Below are 21,235 nucleotides of genomic sequence, written 5' to 3' on the forward strand. Positions count from 1 at the left end.
TAAACATTTACAACTGTGCTTCACCTTGATTTGAAAAGATATGAAAACAACTACTTTTACACATATTAAAGCTATTCTAGACTGGACGCTAATTAGATTCGCAGTACTGGTAACTTAAGTCATGCCCCCGAGAGAGAATGGCTGAATCTGTGTTCCTGTAGTTGTCCGGCAAGTTAGGTGGAACATGCTGTTTGAATGTTAACATTGAAAAACCAATAAAGCTGATTTTTCTTTTTTTAAATCACTATCCTCACCCCAAACATTGGTTTTACCGCAGCTCTCTGGATCTGTGGCACTCCTTCTTGTCCATCATTGTACTTCATTTTCAGTTTCTTCTCTTCCTCACTCTGATCACCCTTATTCTCTGAAGTAGGAGAAATTCAGCCTTGTAGTAGCTTGTAGTAGCGTAGGAGTAAGTGGCAGTGGATGTTGATGCATAGAAGTCTGACGTTGGGCAGTAGTGGAGGACGTTGATGTGGTAAAGGAGTTTGACTGATTAGTAGTTAGGACTGCATTGAGGCAGAATTGTGTTTTCCAGTCTTGTGCATAGACTGTGCATCGTATGTTCAAATGACTTGAAAAAATCAACTGAAGACTATGCCATTTGCATTTTTATGTCAGTCCCTGGTGTATTCACATTGACAGAGGTCATCATAGTGTTCTTGTGGAGCTTCTGAAATGTTAAGAACCTTCAGCTGCCGTGGACAGTAGGCAGCCTGAGATTTGTTGGCCGTCTAAAATTACCTCTTTATCAGCACAATCATTCATTCTCATGTTCATCTGAGTCAAATCAAATCAAAGATAACTTTATTCGGTTTCATTCATAAAAATCATAAAAGTTACACAGCATCCAGATCACTTGAAAAACAGGATATAATAAAATTACATGCAATTCATATCCGTAAAGAAGTGAAAAATGACCCCATAAGTAAAATTCATATACTAGACACAATAACAAAAAGGACTGGGGGTGTCTGCTGCCGAATGGGGGTACTAAGTTTCCAGACATGCCCTCGTTCTCACAGTAGATTTCAAATAACCCACTATGAAAAAGATAGTCTGTCTTCAGCAGTTGCAGATACAAAAGCGCTGGGCGAACCTGGTTAAAATTCAACTTCTTTAAAAGGGGGATTAAAAAATATCTCCGGGGTACCAAATAAAATTTGCAAAATCGGTTAAAGTGTAGCAAATCCTGCGGAGACTCGCCGTCGCAGCAGCAGGGTGCTAACACCTGACCTCTACTGCACCCTTTTGGGGCAGCGAATAGCAAATGGAACAGAACCAAACGAAACCTGACCAGTAAAAAATGCTCATATGTGGACAATGACCCCAGGACATAAGGCTCTGTTGACGGGTTTGTTTTTAGCTTCAGGAATTTAGGAACACTAGGTTTTCGCACCTTTAGCTCATCTCTTTCTAGCTTCCTTAAGCTGCTAAAAGCTTTCTTAATAAACTCCACATCCTTTTGTACAATCTAATCAAGCTTTGAGAAAAGTTCTGGACGCCCCAACTCTTCAAAGCAACCTCTAATATATTTCAGCCATGGTATTCAGGACATGTGATCAAGCCTCAAACAGTAAATTAAGATCTGCTGGCTAAGGACTAAATCCTTATTCAGCCAACACTTGAGCAAGAACACAAAAAAGGTACCCCCAATTCCTCGTGAACCACCAGGTTCGATAAACCACTTGGCACACCCAGCAAACGCTTTAAATATATATTCTCAACCACCCGTATTGCATCTGTGCCAGTGTACCCCCAAATGTTACTGTCCTAGCATGCTGTTGCTATACTTTTGGCCTGATAATCTTTCAACATGGCCGCAATTGGGCGCTTACCCATTTTTGCGGCAAAGTTGAAAATAGCAGCATTTACCCTTGTGAGCTCACCCTTTTTTTCTGAATAAGATGCCCCCACTTCAGACGATCATCCACTAAAACTCCCAAATATGAGAAGATGGACATCAGAGGGACCTTCTCAGGACCTACTGTGAAGACAAACTTTTTTTTGGGCCGTATCCCTATCTGCATTATTTATGAGTTGGCATTGTTTATTGCTAGGTCTCATGCCCCCATAAAATTAAAAAAAGATGTCAAGCAGGGATTGGAGTCCCCAGTTCTAGCTATAAGGACCGCATTGTTCGCGTATAGTAGGACCGGGAGACCCCGTCGACCTACATATCGGAAATCTGCCCCTGTGTTAACCAAAGCTCTATCCAGATCATTTATAAAGAGGTTAAACAAAAAGGGGGCCAAGATGCAGCCTTGTCATACACCCCTCCTAATTTTAACATCCCTAGAGACACGAAGATCCTGAGCGTATCTAACGTTCGCCTTAGTGGCCCTATGCAGATCCTCTAGGAAGTTAAGAATGTTATCCTCTACCCCATGGCCCTCATGGACTGCCACAACTTAACCCGATTGACACAGTCAAATGCGGATGAAAGGTCCATGAAGGCCAGGTAGATAGTTCATGGGCGGGCAATCGTGTACTTACCGAGGATCATATAAAGATTAAGGCATTGGGCCACAGTTGACCGTCCAGGGCGAAACCTGTATTGGATATCAGAGATTATATTGTGCTCCTCTGCCCAGGTAGAGATCTTTCTAGTAGCACCCCTCCTATAACCTTTACCACTGAGTCAAGAAGGGAGATCGGCCTATAGCAAAAAGTACTGTTGCGGTCCCCCTGTGGCACATTAGTTGAAATGGCTCAGGAGTCAGGGCAACCATCTCGCAGCGGCATTAAACATGGCCACAAGAACTGGAGCCCAAAAAACTGGTTCCGATTTGAAGAAGTCCGGTGAGATGCCGTCCAAGTCTGGCGCCTTGTTGCATGTCAGGCCGGCAATCCCAACCTCGACCTCATTCTGATCGAAAACCACAGCGGCAATATCCGCCCCGCCCTAATTGGCTGTTGAGACTGGTCTGTATGGCCCTTGAACATAGATTGAAAATGGGACACCCATTCTTCCTCTGTGATATGGGAACCTAGGCCACTACCTGTATCTTTCTCAAATAGCGGTCTGTTGACGATCCCCCAGAACCTTGAACTTTTACCTAGCGTACTCATCTCTAAAAATTCCCATTAGGCCTCCTCCTTCAAGACACCCCAGCGTTTAGCCCGGACTTGTTTAAATTCGTTACGACAGGCACGTATCAGAAGTTGGTTTCTCTGGGTAACTTTCAAAACCTCCTTCAGCTTTCGCGCCGCCTGAGAACAGGAAGAATCAAACCATTTGAATTAACTACCCTACGTGCAGGTGCACTTAGGAGTTCCCCGACCCTATTGGTGATAACATTAAAGGCAATGAGGACATCCCTCGAAGAAGTACCTAACGCGACACAAAGCGCTAATTCGGGAGCACATGAGTCTCTTACCCTACTATGAAAGTCATCAGGGGAAACCTGTGACCATTTAATTAGGCGCCTACCGTCTGTTAGTCTTAGTGTGCCTGGTATCACCACTAAGAAGGAGAGGGCCACTCAATTGCATGCAAAGTGGGTTATGATCGCTGTAGACACTTTCCTTAATAGTAAACCCACTAAAAAAGGACTGAAGGGTAGATGAAATTAAAATGTAATCAATAAAAGATCCACTACCTCTCTCTTTAAAAGAAGGAACAAGAGCTTTGCTGTGTGGGGCAGAGAGGGACATTAATGACATTAGATCGTATTCATTAAGTAGGTTATTCGAGACTTCTCCCTCGGACAAATGCTCAAAGTTGAACTCCCGCATTCGGGGGCACCCCAATTCAAACATACTACTAACCAAGATCCCCCTATATAATTCGTGAGGCCAGGAAATTATACAAACTTGCAATTAAAGAAAGAAGACTGGCTTTAAAAAAGCAGGCTTGGGAAACACAGAGAAGTTTCTACACAGAAAAATAGCTCTCAGTTCTGGAGGCTGGTTAAAACCCTATACCAACCGAGGGATAATGGAAACAAAATAGACCTCGCTATAATTGCTGAAAGATGGTTAACCCACTTCAGGCAACTATATAATCAGCCAAGCATAGCAGACACTATCTTACCTGCAGGGTCTAGATCAATTGTGGATAAAAGCATAGACAATAGTAGAGGTACATATTCCCCATCTCATCCATTCCCGATAGACTTAACCTTCACATTAGGAGAAGTCCAAGAAGCAATCAGGGAAAGCGCACCAGGTAAAGCAGCAGGCCCCGATTGTACCCCGGTAGATGTTTATAAGGCCGAACCGGATTTCTGGGCCCCCCTGCTTAGAAATGTTTTGAATATGGGAAACCGAAACAGGTTCATTGAAACCTGGTCGGACGCTATAGTGGTTCCTATTTTTAAAAAGGGCAGCCGGGATGACCCGACCTGCTACCGGCCAATATCCTTATTGGATGGCCTAATGAAAGTAGCAGGAAGGATCATTTTAAAAAGACTTCAAGCATGGGAGGAAGACCATAATGTTGTGTCACACTTGCACTACGGGTTTAGGAGAGGTATAGGGACAATTGAACAGTGCTTAAACCTGTCCCTCCTTACTTCCAAGTACACACAGGCAAGAGGCGGAGCACTTTTTATAACCTTTGTCGACTTAAGCTCCGCTTTCGATTGCGTAGATCATACATTATTATGGTCCACGCTGGATGATCTGGGCATTGATGCCCGTATAATCATCTTCATTAAGGAGCTGTACAACAATTCCGGGGCAAGAGTGAGATATGGCAAACAGGGGGAGTGTACGGATAAATTTGCACTTTCAAGAGGGGTAAGACAAGGCTGTATTTTGGCCCCACGGCTTTTTACGTATTATATAAACTCAGTGGGACAATATCTTTCCCTCTCTCCAAATGATTATCCCACTGTGAAAGGATTACCAGTACCAATCCTCCTGTACGCCGACGATGCGGCAATAATGTCTCAGACTCAAGTAGGTCTACAGAGGGCGGTTACCAAGTTTGCGGGTTTTATGCAGGAGAGAGGCCTTAAAGTAAATATCTCCAAAACATACACCATGCCATGCTCTAGAAAGCTTAATAGGGCCCCTTGCACTATATTTCTGGACAAACAAAAAATAGCTACCATTGATAGGTTTTGCTACCTAGGGGTCCTGTTTGACAGGAGGTGCGGCTGGAAGCCGGCGATTGTAGCAAGAAAGCTGGCTTTCACTCGCACCATAGGTGCCTTGCGTGCCTTTTCTGACAGACTGGGCGGCAAACCAATCAAGGAGCTGATCCAGATCTACCGGGCCAAATGCGTTTCCACAGCTACCTATGGTGCGGGCTTATGGGGTATTGAGAAGGACTACTCCCTGCAGTGCTCCGAAAACCAATTCATCTGCTACTTATTGGGAGTCCCCAAAACCACATCTACATTTATGACGCATATTGAGACAGGCGTTAAACACCTTAGTGATATCATAAAGATGTCGCCAATTCTTTTGTGGCACAAGGTGTGGACAACACACGAAGCTGGTTTTAACAGGGATCTCATAGAAGACTGCTTAGCCTTAGATGGGGTTGCTAACTTTAGATGGCTATCTTATGTAAGATTATTACTTACAGAACTAGGACACCTGGAATATTTTGAAAATCCAAGATCCATGGAGGATGTCCCTAGATCAGCTCTCAAAAAAATAATAATTACCCACCTGGATACTGCGAGATGGAATATTGAAAAATTTAAACATACCATCCTAAAATTTCAGGAAATTACCCCCAACGAAGGCTTGCAAACTTATTTGAATGTTGATCCCAGTCCGTACCACCGAATGCTTTTGTCCCGCTTGCGTCTAGGGATTTTCTACCGTATGGTAACCTTACCTGACGCGAACAACTGGTCGTCTACCAAGCTGATCTGTCCATGCGATAGAATCGCGGTGCAATCTAACATGCACATAATGTTTTTTTGCACTTTTTATTCTAACCCCAGAAAACTATATCTGAAACCTTTATTAAAACGGTGGGGCTTAAGAAACTGCAAGCCAGCTTTTTTAAAATTGTTAAGATTAGAAGATGATCATGTGATATTCGTTGTCTCATGTTTTTTAAGATCTGTCATAAAGTATCGTAAATCCATGTGGCATAACATTTCCCCTCTGGGTTCCACGACACCGCCTGTTGTTGTTTGTTGATATTGCATTTTAAATCTATTTCAATTAATGTTTTTCTTGCCGCCCATATACCTGTTTTTTTTTTTTTAAATGAATGTGTAGAAGTAAGCATTTATTCTTTTAAAAATGTTTATGAAATTTGAATTGATGTATCTGCTGTGCTTTTATGATTTTATTGGAAAATCGAATAAAGCTTCACTTACTTACTAAACTTACTACTATACCTCGGATCTCCACAAGGGTGTATGTTAAAATCTCCCAGCACCATTAGGTTATTGTGATATAAAGCCACAGGTCTGCCCTATATAAGAACCCAGCTGTGCGATACTGCATTCCCCCAAATTACATGACGTGACATTATAAAAGTTTATCAGGCCCATACTAGTAGTCCCCTTCTTCAATACAATAGCTTGAAGACCCAACTTCGAAGACAGGAGGGTCTGAATCCGGCAATCCACTGCCAACGATATATAGGCCTTGAATCCCTCCAAAAATAAATTACAATTCACCAGCCATGTCTCCTGGAAACAGATAACTGAAAATTGCCTGCCAAACTGCAGCCATGTGGGATCCTGAAACTTATCTGCCAGACCCAGCAATATTCCACAACAAGATATTGTTATTGAGTACACTGGGGACCAACACACTTTGCTCGGTTGAAGGATAAACCTTCTGTTGGGACTGTAGCTCTATGGCGGACTTTATAGAATTATGTAGTCCATCACACTCCTCCAGCCTAGATACTGTAGAAAACTATTAGATAACTAACATAACATGAACAAACAGTTGATTAAGGACCGTTTGGGTACTGCTTCACAGAGTATTGTCTGTCCATCCACAGACACGTCCTACCCAAAAAGGCTCCATGGGATGCTGGCTCTCTGCAACCACTAGCTCTCTGGTCACATGTAGACCATATAGCAAGAAAGCATTCACTGGAGTTCTTTATTTTGGACTACTTTGGAGAGAACTGCAAGGAGCTTACTTCCATACTAAAAGGATTCCTTAGTACAAAAAAAAGTATGTTTTCAATGCAGTGCAGCAAACTAACATCACATCTAGACTTTAATAGCCCCTTCCTCTTTTCCAGTTTGCCCATTTCAATGTGGACCTTGTAGTTGTATATTTCACAGTTCGTCTGTTACATCACAATTGCAGATTTCAGTTCTAGTGCACCACTGCGTAATGGTTGTTTTAGTTGTTCATAAGCATTCTCTCATACGTTACTTTAATTTAAATCCTAGTAGGTATATTGTTTTTTGGAGCTCTTCAGAGTATAACAATCAGTTAGGAGCTTGGTTGAATGACCTCAGCAATGTCAACGAAAGAGCAGTTCATGGACCAGAAAATGTCTACAGCCTTGTGTTGTCAAACCATGGACTACCCCACAGAACACTGACTTTAGTAGTGTTTCCTTTTGAAAAAGCTACACATTTACTAGAAATAGTGCAAAGCATGGTTGAGCAACAGTTCATGATCAATATGTTTATTGCCTTCATCTTACTGCCCTCTTTGTGTATTAAAATCCTCCTGAGTTAATTGTTGGCTCTGTTTCCATTACAGGTGTGGTATGCTGCTTCCTACGCAGAGTATGTAAATCACAAGATCTACTACATTTCAGAAGAGGAGAAGAAAGGTATGTTTATTTTCCATTCTGTCTTATCACTTTTCTTTTTACCTAGCTTTGTCTTGTTTTTAAACACCCTTAAATTTTATGGTTATCGTTCAATCGCCTCATTTCTTAGTTATTGCCTTGTTCTCTTTCTTACAATAGATTTAGAAAGAGTTACACAAGTAATTTATCACATATTAACCCCTATATGATCTCCTTCCTCTCTATTAAACATGTGACACATATAACGAGATCATAGTTCAATATATTTTCGATGTTCTTTTCGAGATACCCTCTGAAACTCACATTATATATCGTTAATTATATTCTTTAAGGAATATATTTTTGACTTTGTGTGCATTTTTGTGTACAGGCGTTTTATCGTTTGTTATCCAATGTGATGCATTATATTATGTTGAGAAGCAAGCTTTTCATTTAGGGATCATTCATGCTTGCGGTCAACAGCTCCCTTGCTGAGTCATCTGCTTGTATGTGGGATGCCCACCATGAGTTTTGAGTTGTGAGCCAGACAGCATTCACATTTGAGGTGATAGTTGCATGCAGTGAGGATGTCCACCAATAAGCTTTAAATTATAACAAGTGGCTGTCCCATTTATTTTCAACCCTTGGATGGAATTTTGATGGATGAACTTTTTACTGCCTTCTGAATGTTAAACAAACCACTCACCACGTGTAATCTATAGTCTTTATTTACTATTTCTATTATAATTAATTTATATTTGTTTCTCTTAACAAGCAGTTTATAAACATTCATCTTCATGTTAAAGCTGAGATGGCTGTGTAAATTAAGTGCTTCTTGTTCAAATCTGTCAGACTTTTATGTCGAATAAGACCTGGAGTGACAACATTTATAGAGCTTCCACCACAATTAGGGGTCTCTTGATGCTGGTCTAAATCTGCCTATCCAAACAAGTGAATCTTCATCTTTTGAAGAAATCAGGGGTTTCTAAACTTTTGTGTAATGAGCTACTTCTGATCAGTGAAAATCATTGTGAGCTACTGAAGGCTACGCAACTCGCACATTGTTACGAGACATCTCAATGCCCAGCTTAATTGACTTTAAGCCTAATGTTCATAGAGCCAGATACTATGCTTTGAGCAAAATACTTTGAATCGGGGCACTATGACTGTGCTACCATGTGAGTCAGTGGCCTATGAACATGTGTACATATGAATGGGATAAATGTGTGTGGGTGACTAAGAGCCTGTGTTGTATGTACTTATGGTACAGGACATTCCTTTGGCCATATGTGGCCCCCCTACATGTGAAACCCAAACATACAACCATTTTTGTATATGGAAGAAATTTAAAGTGCAGAAAAATGTTCTACAAAAATGTTCATAACATAAAACATTTTTCTGCACTTTAAATTACTCCCACTTGAAAAAATGGTTGTATTTTTCAGTTAGACAATGACAGTGTCTACCAGCCACTGGGAGCAAGATGCCTGTTGTGAGTGAAGCCAACACTTTAAAATGGGAGAATATTAAACCGAAGAGTTAACTTTATGTTTAAATGCTTAGCCGGATGTCGAGCTTTCCCCCCGCGAATCGAACTAACAAAGGTCCAAACCTTGCAGTATGCAGACTATACCATCTTACTCGATCAGACCCAGGTGGGACTCCAAAGATTATTCAACTCCCTTGTGCAGTACTGTAACATCAATACTCTGGAGATTAACATCGCCAAAACAAAAGTTATGACGGTCTCATCCTTGAAAATAAGAAAAAGCACTTGGTTTATCGAGGGCAAGGCACTGGAATCAGTCTCCACATACAAATATTTGGGTGTCTGGATAGACCACAAGGGGAGATCAACCGCGCACATTACCGCAATGCAGAGTGTTGCCCGAAGTTTGGAGGGAGCTTTCATTAGAACAAAGAGCGCCCTCCAGATCTCGCCCCCCTAATAAGATTGATAGGAGCAAAACATCTACCGATGATAGCTTTCGGCGCTATAACCTACAAAGACAAAATGTCCAGCTGGCTAGACAGAGCTCAATCAGCATGCTTCCGCAGAGTGTTTTTATTACCAAATTCAACCTCTCATGCTCAAATCCGAATGGAATTCTCTTTGTCCTCCCAACATTGGGTCTCGAGTGCAAGGTTTATAGGATATAGTTTAAAGACAAAACTAGCTCGCCATCATACTTTAAAGAGCACTATATGGTCACTATTCAGCAATCCAGATACATCTTGGCATAAATATCTGTCATACTGCTTGAACTCCCTAAAAGCCCAAGACATATGGTCAGCATCGCTACCCATAGAGACGACATTAAAACTCCTGACTAAGCAAGCAAAAATCTTGTCCTACGTAAACGATGCCAAATCAGTATCAAAGCTCTTCCACAGCAGTTGGGCCTCGAAACTCTATGCTCCAAAAACTCTACCGCTCTACCTTTCATCATCAATGAAACCATACATTAAGCACCAATTAATGCGGTTCCGGTTTGGCCTAATTCCACTAATGGCGTACAAATATGGACAAGGGTATAAAAAAGGAATTTCTGCAAATTGTTGTTTTTGCAATCTAGTGGAAGAAAATCTAATTCACATCCTGTGCATTTTCCGACCTTTGATTGCCCTACGGGTCTTCTGGCTGCGTCCGATCTGGCTTTCTTTCATCATTAGGACATGTCATGAAGCTTTAGAACTGTGTTTAAGGGGTGACGCACCTCAGATGGCCACTTGCTTTGTAAAATTTATGTTGGGAATCAAAAATGTATTACCCCAAGAATTAACTTTAATCATTATTATTATTTCCCTTCTTTTTTATGTGCTGCCCACAGTTTTTCCTTTTCTTTTAATCTCAATTGTCTGTACAAATTGCAATGATTTTAATTAATTATGCAAATAAAAAACTCTTACTTATGTTTAAATGGATTCTATAAAAACCAATTTCTTAAATGTTCTCCCATTCCCAAGTATCATATTTACAAACAGCAGGCTTCTTGCTCCCAGTGGCCTGTAGACACTGTGCCATATTTATAACAGAAAAATCTAGCCATTTGTTTAAATTGGAGGAATTTAAAGTGAAGAAACATGCTGTTCAAGGCATGTGTGACTGTAGATACACATGCTTTGCATACTTCTGCCATCTAGTGTTGTGTCCGGATGTGTGCAATTTGTTTTTCTTCAAAGAAGTCTTTCGAGTAACGAGGTAAGGTGACTCCTCCTCTTGGTGATAATGCGCATGGGGATTTACTCCATTGTTAGATTGTTTTCTTTCTGCTGACGAGAACGTTATCGGGATCCTTTAGGTGTGTAATCCACTCTTTCCCTCGTCGGTATTATTTCTAATGTGTTTCCTTCCTTGCGTATCGAAGTTTGGAAGAATTTCATTCATCAGATCGGCGTGCTTTATCATGACCTTTGGGCCATGCCTTTACCCTCACTCAGCTCCATCGATGATACTCAGCTTATGGAACGGACTCTGTTTCCATTCTGCCCCTAGTGCCACTCGAAGAACCTGTGGACTGACCTTCACCAAGTCTGCAACCTGTGCTTATCCCCCGAGCACAGGAAAGAAGACTGTGAGGCTTGCTAGTTGTTTTGATTGAAAAAGACCCTGCACCATCAACGGGCACGGGAGAAATGCAGGGACGCGAGATTCAGGAGATGCCCGATATCTTCTGACAGGAAGACATCAAACAGGAAGAGGAAGAACAGGAGATGCAGTATCTGACGCCCAGTTAAGGTGTTGTGAGTACCCAAACTCCTAACCCTCCAATACCAGGTGAAACGTTGACTTTATTTATTAAATGTACAAGTAATTAAAATCATTACAGTAAAAAACATAAAAGTGAAAGGATAGAAAAAAATTGCCACATTAAAAAGTATGGAGGCATCTAATGAAGTTTAGTTAATGTGCCATCCCTCCTCCCCACGGCTCCCACTCGATCAGGCAGCGCCGGTGGTCATTGTCCTGAGTCCTTGCACAAAGATTCTTAGGTGCCTGTATTAACCTTGTTAATTTTCCACTTCAGCACTCTGTAGGCCAACTCCTAGGCTCTTCCATTGAGAGCTGCCAATATGGTGCTGTCTCAGTAGGACAGTGAATAGGTGCAGGGCTCTGTACTTGTTTGGGGAAAAAGCAACTTTATCCTCCTTATTGTGCTGTGCTGGGCACCGTTGTTTAGTTGTGTTCGCTTGCAGCCTTTAAAGCAATCCTTATCTGGTGGGTAAATTCTCCAGTATTGAATCTTTCATAGATTCTCATGCTTGTATCTTCCTCGTCGTCATGGTGGGAGTCTCACGGTAACAAGATGACGATAGCAGTATTAGAAAACTGCATGGAAAAAATCCCATAGGGAATCATATTATTTGGTAACCAAACCTCATCATTATTTGGTCCAAAACTCAGCCAATCAGCTGCCAGCCCTGACATCACACTCCCCAGCAGGGCCATCATACCTCAGATTTCCAACCGCCTTCGTGTGAGAAGGAGTCTCCCTGAGCTCTGCTCAGTTTTGTTCCTGTGTGAACTTTTCACCTTTTCAACTGAAGTTCTTTCTGCTGGATTTAAGGTACTCTGTTACTTCTCTTACCTACTATGGCTGAAAGCTCTAAAAAGAGCCTTTTCAGGCCCTGCAGATCCTGTGGGAAACCTAGACTGTATTCTGAGGATCCACACAAGGACTGTTTGTACTGCCTCCACTCTAAACATGTGCCTAAAGACTGCAAGCACTGTAGAACCTTTTCAGCAAAAACATTGAGAGACAGGGAGGCATTTTTACTATTGTGGCTTCAAAAGAAGATGGCCACTTCAGATTCTGACACGGAGGAAGAAGTTGATATTCAGTCTTCCAAGAAGAGGAAGTCTTCTGTTTCTGAGGAGAAAGTGGAACCTAAAAAGCAAAAAGACAAAGAAGCCTCTTCGTCTTCTCTTCCTCACACTCCTTTGAAAAAGTCATCAGTATCAAGGGAGGTGTCTTCAGCTCCGTCTATGAAAGTTGGGGTGTCGCCTGCACTGATTCCTTTGAAAACGACAACTTCGACGACTGTTGTAGTTCTATCTAGGACCCTAAATTCGATAGTCTTGATTCATGCCGTTATGTGCTTATAATAAATAATATCCTTATGAAGGCATAAGAATCATATCCATATTTAGTCATAGCCCATGCTGTCCAAATTATGCGAGGCTACTTCCCCAGGCTCCTAGAAAGTACAACGAGTTCTGTAAACAAACCAAACCTCCAGCAACTTGAGAATTCCCCATTGCTTCTGTTTTGATTTCGTCCTAGAACTCCTGTGAGCACTCTAAGAACGGCCAATTCTTAGTGACATCTTTATTGACGTCTTATGTCTAACCTTACATCAAAACCCGGCACCTTTCAGGTATAAATATACCAACGTTTTCTTAAGCAAACACACGGCGGTGGTTCTGGAGCAGAGCGGCTATCTACTTGCCCGAGAGCCTAGCTGATGCGAGAGCCCACGGACGCCGCCCCTCCTCTTTGATGCACTGAGAGAGACGCTGTCTTTTCTCCTGCCGAGAAATCCAGCTCCCGTGTTTCCAGATACCCTCGCGGGTTACTGGGATATCGAGTCCTGAGAGAGAGATACCAGACCTCCTGCTTTCTATTACCCAGTTACGGAGCTGACTAAACCCTTTAAGAGAATTCTTGAGTCAGATTTCTTGGCAAAACCAACTTAACTTAAACTGCTACTTACTTACTCCTTCCTACGTATTAGGCTTAGGTCAGGTACACCGGGGTAGGCGTATTTAGAAGCACCAGTTGAGTACGTTAGTCAATGTATATTTGTATGTATATATTTTATCTATTTTAAAGTATCATATGGCTAAGAAACCATATCAATGCTTTTACAGTATTATTTTATAATCCTCCTTTTACTGTACGCACTTTACTTTACTATGAGTATTGCAATTGCGGCAATTCATTTCTCTTGCATGAGAAAGAAGACTGCTCAATAAATTACACCTTTTATTGAAAACGCCCGTCTCTCTATTCTCTGCAATCTGGTGAAACTAAGTATGCACACTTGACTGAGTGAAATAGCTGTCTATTGTTTTCACACGATTCTGGAGATACACTCTTATTCTGAGGGAGCAAAGTTGTCATGTTTTATGGTTGTCAGAAGCTAATCCCTTCTTGTCTATCCAGCGAGGTTAAACTCCTCGTTTATTCGAGAAAGTTTCTAGTGACCTCTGAGCTAGCTGGCAAACCTTAAGTTTAATATAGTCAGTAGAGACCTAGTCGACCTCAGTCCTACGTCTACACTGCTGAATATATTACTCCAATGTGCAGAGCCTATTGGGAATATAGGAACTACACTACATGGCGCCCAACGTTTGGTAAGGCGATAAATCTAACGCAAGACGTTAGAGTAACTCAGTCGTGCTTTTTCACACAGACCCTTCTTCCCATAAATACTCCAAAAGACGTCTGGAGTGGGGAAAAGGTTAAAATCCGCCAACTTAGTAGGAAGAGATTCCTATGTATAGTTTTTGGTTTAGTCAACGTTGAAGGATACAGTGTTCCAAAATATTGTGCACCTAATCTTTGTTTCCGTGAAACTTGATCTGCAACAAAAACCTTTCTGTTAGTAAAAATGACGGAAAGTGACGACGAAAGGGAGACAGCTAGAATAGCAGCTCAACTCCTAGCGGATGACACAAGTCTCCGAGACAATGACCCGAATGTTATACTCATTCCGGTCAACATAAGAAAAACTATAACTCTTAAACTTATAGAAAATGGACTGACATCACGAGGTGGTACAGTCATATTCGTGGTAGAGGCCCATGAATATCGGCAGACAGAGGTATTCTATTCATGGATAAACTTTCCAGCAGCAAACGCTGTAACACACGAATTCCACTATTACAAAATAGAGGAACCTCCGGACGAATACACTCCTTTCGAGGAGATTGAAATCCCACTAAGTTACCAAGAGCACCTGCTCTGGTTTAAAAGCGCCCTAAAACATAACAATCACGTCACCATGGCCCAGCTCAGTCCACTAGGTAGACCAGGAGCAACGTGGCCGGTTCTAGACAGCTACACACCACATCCAGACATTGATAAAATGTCAGTACCAGAACTTTTAGCACAGCTAAAACAACTGATTAAAATACATAGACAATTAGTCCAATATGTAATGCGGACTACAACGGTCCAACCAGCAATTAACATTCCACAGCTGACCCCTCATCAGGGGAACACAAACAAAATAACACCACAGAACATACAATCCTGTCGTGGTAAAACACCAGCAAAACGGGAACAAATTCCATTCTGGTTAGCACAAAAAATCACTCAAATAGAGGCAGTATTCCCTGATACTACACCTACTGAGAAACACAGAATTCTGACTATCTGTCTTCCAATGGGGATCGCACCACATGTGGAGGACTGTGACACTTGGGGCACAGTCTTTGTTTCCATTTACAGAAAAACACATGGTGTTCCGTCCATGGCGGTAATACCAGATGTGCTAAGACAGATTCAAAATGAATACGGTTCAGAGCCTGCTTTAACTCTGGGTATGAAATTACTGAAAGACTTCAAGCGGGTCTGGGCTATATTATTAGCCAACATAAAAGGAGAAGCAGCATCCGTGGCGATCCGCCAGAAATTGAAAGAAACAGATATAGCAGAACAACCATTTGAACTTGCCAGAATCATAGAAAAATCCTATGAAGAACTAGGTAGAGATAGTGTGGGTGGGAAACCAGTAAAACTCCAACTAACTGAAAATCCTGAAAAGATATTTATTAAAAATATTCTAAACACTCCAAAAAAGAGCTGGGATGGAAATAAACAATCCACTCCCAAAGAAAAAAGATTCCAGTCCAGAGGAAGGTCTCCTCGGCGGAGAGAAAGATCTCCGGACCAAGGACACAAGTCTCCCCAGAGGGAGCCCTCTGAGAAAAGATACAACCTTAGAAATAGGGATAATTTGAAGAAACCTGATAGATATCAAGGTATTGATACACGTCCCTCTCGATCTTTTCAGACTTCCTCACAGAAATCGGAAAGAAGAGGACGGTCAGAACACAAGGAAGAGCACGTCAAGTCCAAAGACAAGGAACCTGCTCATCAAAATAAAAAATTACAATTTCCAAGAAAGAAGGTAGCCAGTATTAAAATAATTAAACATGCCGAGGATACTGAGGACACAACTGAAAAACGGAGAGTGGGCTCAGACAAATGCTAGACAGCGCAGCAGAAGTGACCATAGCTCGCAAGATCCTGATGAATCTTCTGGAGACAGTGGACACGAATGAATACATTCAGGTGGAAACTGCGGATACCAGAGTTAGCAAACCTCATAAAATATACGAAATAACATTACGTATAGAGGGAGATAAGACTAGGAAAGTAAGGGGTCTATTTTGGGATAACCTTTCCAAAGGCTATGACATCTTTTTAGCTGAGAAAGACTGGCCACCAGAGTTTGTCAGGGAGTGCCCTCATGGCGAAGAAATGATTATGCCTGCCTTCTCAAATCATATTCCAATTCATAGAAAATATACTTATGCAAGAAAATGGGCAGTAGCTCAAGCTCCTGCATTTTATAAAAATCATGTAGGATGGGATGAGGACTCTCCTCACAAAATCCAGTTAAAATGTCAACCCACTGCACAAAGGCAGTACCCAATTAAACAGGAAGCTAAAAAGCAAGTCAGGGAGATCTTAGATCAACTTGAATACCATGGGGTGATTGAAACATGCACCTCACAAATGAACAATCCTTTGTTTCCTGTCTCCAAGCCAGACGATTCATATCGTCTAGTTTTGGACTACAGACACCTTAACTCATGTTGCAAAACATTTGCAGTACAAAACTCACACAGTGCAGCACTAATGAATAACATTGTGCGCAAAAAAATACAAAACGACATTAGACATGTCTAATGGATTTTTTGTCAAAACTTTGCACCTGAAAGCAGGTATTTGACCGCTTTCTCAATAATGGGGTCACAGAAAAATTTCTGTCGACTCCCACAGGGATTCAAGAATAGCCCAGGATTATTCTCAGCAAGAGTAACAGAGTTACTACAAATATATGATGATGAGGCATTATCATATGTCGATGACATCTATCTCACAGATGATGACCTGGATACTCACTTGAAAAGAGTAAACACCATAATACTTGGGTTTGAAGCTGAGGGTTACAAATTCAACTTTAAAAAGTCACGAATTGCCCATCTAACTGTCCTGTTTTTAGGATAAGAATTATCAAGTGAAGGCAAAAGCCTAGCAGACAACTTCTTAGAGAAGTGCGCTGTACTCCAAGCACCAAAAACGCTGAAAAACTTACAATCAATTCTAGGTTTCCTGAATTTCGGAAGAACATATATTCTAAATTATGCAGAGAGGGTTAAACCTCTCTATGAATTAATAAAACCTGATTTCAAACCAATCAATTGGACTCAGAAACACACAGAAATTTTAAGATCATTGCAAACAGACATGTTAGCTAAAACAAAATTGCAAGCACGCAAAAAACATACGCAACCTTGTAATCAGAGTCATCCCAGGAAGATGCGGATTCACGTACCTGACCTCTAATGAGGGAGAAAAGGTACCAATAGCTTACGAATCACACTTGTACACACAAGCTGAAATAATATTCAGTTCTACTGAAAAAAGTCTAACTGCGGTCCAGACTGCTGTAGCAAAAGAAAGAGCCCTAGCACAAGGTAAACGAATAATAATCGTTACACCAGTACCAGTCCTAGAAGCGGTAACAAAAGTAAGCATTCCAAATGCTAAAGCACTACATCCGAGATGGATACAATGGGTTAATTCTCTTGCTGCAACAGACGTAGTATACGAATTTGATCCTAATCTGAAAACACAAGAATTTCTACAATATGAATATGAATGTCCTCTGCCGACCGAGATTTTGCCTCTAGAACACTACGGCTGTATAATATATACAGACGGATCAGCACAACCCGCAGTTGGGGGTAAACACGCTTATAGTGCTGCGTGCGCGATTGTTAAAGGTCGTTGGCACGAAGGAAAATTTAGACCACTGGTCACTAAAACGCAATCTCTAGGTGGCTGTACAGCTCAGCGAGCTGAACTACTAGCATTTAAGATGGCGCTTGAAAATACCGATCGCGAATTCCCCACACTAATCGTGTGCTATTCATATTACTGCGTTCAGTCTTATAATGAATACTTGCAGAACTGGGTTCAAAACGGTTTCAAAGATGCAAAAGGTGGCACAATCAAGCATAAAACGCTTTGGGAACAAGTAGTTCTTTTACAGAAATAACTACGAAAGACTCACGTGATCCATACGCGGAGTCATCAACGTGATGGCGTTCACGTTGCGGGGAATTCATTGGCTGATGAGGCCGCGAAGGCAGCTGTGCAAACTGCCTCCGTAGCTGCTATCACCCGGTCAAAAACAAAAATAGACAGCGATATATTGCAAGCTGTCAGTGCTACGGTAAAAGATTATATAAAATCACTCCCGAAAGGCTTTCCAGTAAAATACTCATACATAACTGATGCGAATAATGTTCCATTTACTCGAATCCCTGGAGTGGGGGATAGGGCAATTCCAAACATGGAACACAGGTTAGGACTAATTACAGCGGCACACGAAGGGCTGGCTTCTGCACACGCTGGTGTTTCCGCCACAATATCGTTATTAAAACAGAGATATTGGTGGCCGCGCATGAGAAAACAAACTAGGAACTATGTTCTAGAATGTGAAATATGCCAAAGAATGAAAGTATCAACCGTGAAACGACCAGCACAGACGCCCCTTCTAATCTCAGATAAACCATTAGCCTGTGTTTACCTGGACTACTGTGGTCCCTTACAAAGGGATGGCAACTATAAATATATCATGGTCGCAGTGCATTCCTGCACGAGATTCATTTGGATGTGGCCCCAGCGCTCGGCTGACGCCAGAACTGTTATAAAAGATTTGCGAGTCTTTATCGGCACATACGCAATTGGCATGCTACATTCTGACCAGGGTCCTGCTTTAAGCTCTCGAGCTTATAAGGAGGCCATGACCAGCATGGGCATGGCATTGCGGTACTCTTGTCCCTTCCATCCTGAGGGAAATGGGATTGTGGAAAGAAAAAACCGGGACATAATGCAATCTATAACGGCGAGGGTATTAGGTTCGGGTGATGGGTGGGTCCAACATTTAACAAGTGTTCAACGTAGTCTTAATAATATGCCAAGAAATTCTCTGAAAGGTTTCAGTCCGTACGAACTATTGTTCAGGACTAGAATGCATATTCAGGACCTCGATAGTCAGACTTCAGTGGTAGAAAAAAAATGCTTTGATATCAAAGATCGTTTGGCTATTTTACAGGGCTTAAATGAAACAAGAAAAGGCCTGAGCAACGTAAAGTTACAACAGCAGCCAACAGCCACTGAAGATAAACCACCTGTCCCAGCAAGGCCTGCCTGGATTCCAAAGATTGGGGATCTGGTCAGAGAGAAGATCGCGGTAAAGAAGGAATTTGGGCCTTCTTACAGAAAAGCAGTACCTGTCTTAGCTGTCAGCGGAACAAGATCAGTTGTACTACCGCCCCTTGCTGGTAAAAAGGAGAACCGAGTTATATCCATCGACCTGGTAAAAACCACAATCATGTGGCCAATAATAAGTAGTAGGCCCAGTGGACTCCCAAGAAATAGCAGAACACCAAAATTTGCTACAATACAAGAGGTTCAAACTGAGAGACTAATCACATTTGATAAACCTGCAGCAAATAAAAAAGGACTATGCAACAAAGCAATGGAACTTATGCCTCTTGAAACCCAAATAGCAACAGTTCGTCAAGAAACACCTATCTACAACGATGTAGCCTCAGACTATGCTAATGAAACAAAAAATGCAAATGAAAATCCAGAAGCGATTCCAACAATTGACAGAACTGCATCTGGCTACTTCATCAATTTTGATGACTTTTCTGAAGATCCAAGAGAACCTAAAGAAACGCCAGCAACAACAAATTTTAAATGAGAAAGTAATTGAACTCCATCATCAACTCAAAGAAACCTACCTGATTTCTCCATGGATTGAATTTTGGATTGTGTTAGGTGTACTTTTCCTCCTGCTTTGGCTCATCATGGTTCTTTGTTTGGGAAAATTCATTGAAGGAAAATACAGTACAATGGACACAGCAAGTCAGAACATCAACTTGGTCCTAAAGCCACACAAGTCATCTCACATCGAGAAAAGAGAACTATCATCAGTGAATGTCACAGCCAATCTAATACCCCGTGGGGTAGCATGGGACAAAACGGATTACGAAATCTATGGCCCGGTTGAGCTCTTGAAACATCCACACCAGTTCAAGGTTTCATTAAGTGACTTTGTAAAACAGAGTACTTTCTCTGATGATTGGGACTTTGAAAGTATTAATGATATGATGTCAGATTTAGTAATGTCAGCAAAATTTACAGAACATGATTACTTACAGGGTTCATCAAATTATGAAGAAATGTATTGATATAATCACTTTGCACATCACTATTTGCATAAATCTGCTCAACCTAGAATTTTTTTTAATTATAATCAATGGGAACATTGTGCAACTCCACCGAAAAGCTGTTCGAAAACATTGTATGAGAAATTCCCATACTTCTCAGGGTTTAACACAAGTGATGCAGAAACGTTGTATTTCAAACTGTTAAATAAGACCGGGGTAAAAACAATGCTGACAAATACTAAATTGATCTATTCGGAAACATTTTATGAAAAAATGATTACATTTGGTTTTGAATTCTGGAAAAACAACATTGAAACAAAAACCATCTGGGGTACCAAAGATTGGCAGGTCCAAGGTCTAGAAGCATTATTTAGAGCCTGCATGATCCCAGAACAAATAATATTCTTGAATGATACCATTCAACAGACAACCTGTCTTGACCTAGCCAAGATAAAAGACTTAAACAAACCGTCTATTCCAAAGCCAACACCTGACGGTAATAGCACTACAGATATTGAGATAGACGTATCCCATATTTATAACCAAAACAGAACACATCCTGATTGGAATAAATGGTTGATCTGGCCCACAGACACAAATAACTGTCGAAATAGATTCCTGAACAAAAGACAGGGGTTCAAAATGACCAGGCCAGACCCTAAATACTCCCAGAGACAACAACCAGGGATAGTTACAACATACAGTGTAGGGAAACTCTGCCTCGAATGGCTACAGAAATCCACACTGGCTGAAATTAAGCAACACTTGACTTTGCTTAAAGACGGTGCTGACTTGCGTGATTTCATAATGGGATCACGCAAACAGCGTCAAAAACGTTTCATAGCGGCCGGTATATACGCTGCGTACAACGAAGCTTGGAAAGAAATGCAAATTGAAACAGCAGAAAAAATACGAGAAATTGTTCGTATTAATTTGGAAAAATAACTTTCTGTTGTGGACAATGGGTTAATGACTCTGTCCTCCAGAATATATTCACTGGACAGTATTGTATCATCTGCTATTGATATAATAGAGCAGGATTTACTAATGTTACAACACGGTCAGTCCCA

The 21,235-nt window shown here is 41.4% G+C and overlaps 1 protein-coding gene across 6 annotated transcripts in view; it reads left to right on the forward strand.

Annotated features, from left to right (window-relative positions):
- PRDM10 (PR/SET domain 10) overlaps positions 1–21,235 on the forward strand; it is a 1,331,210-nt gene that overhangs the window by 460,738 nt on the left and 849,237 nt on the right. For all 6 annotated transcript variants that reach the window (XM_078681965.1, XM_078681964.1, XM_078681969.1 and 3 more), the window contains one exon: positions 7,651–7,723. In XM_078681965.1, coding sequence (XP_078538091.1) covers positions 7,651–7,723 — 73 coding nt within the window. The remainder of the gene's footprint in view (positions 1–7,650; positions 7,724–21,235) is intronic.

Source organism: Lissotriton helveticus, chromosome 3_1 (genome assembly GCF_964261635.1).
Source record: "Lissotriton helveticus chromosome 3_1, aLisHel1.1, whole genome shotgun sequence".
NCBI lineage: Eukaryota > Metazoa > Chordata > Amphibia > Caudata > Salamandridae > Lissotriton > Lissotriton helveticus.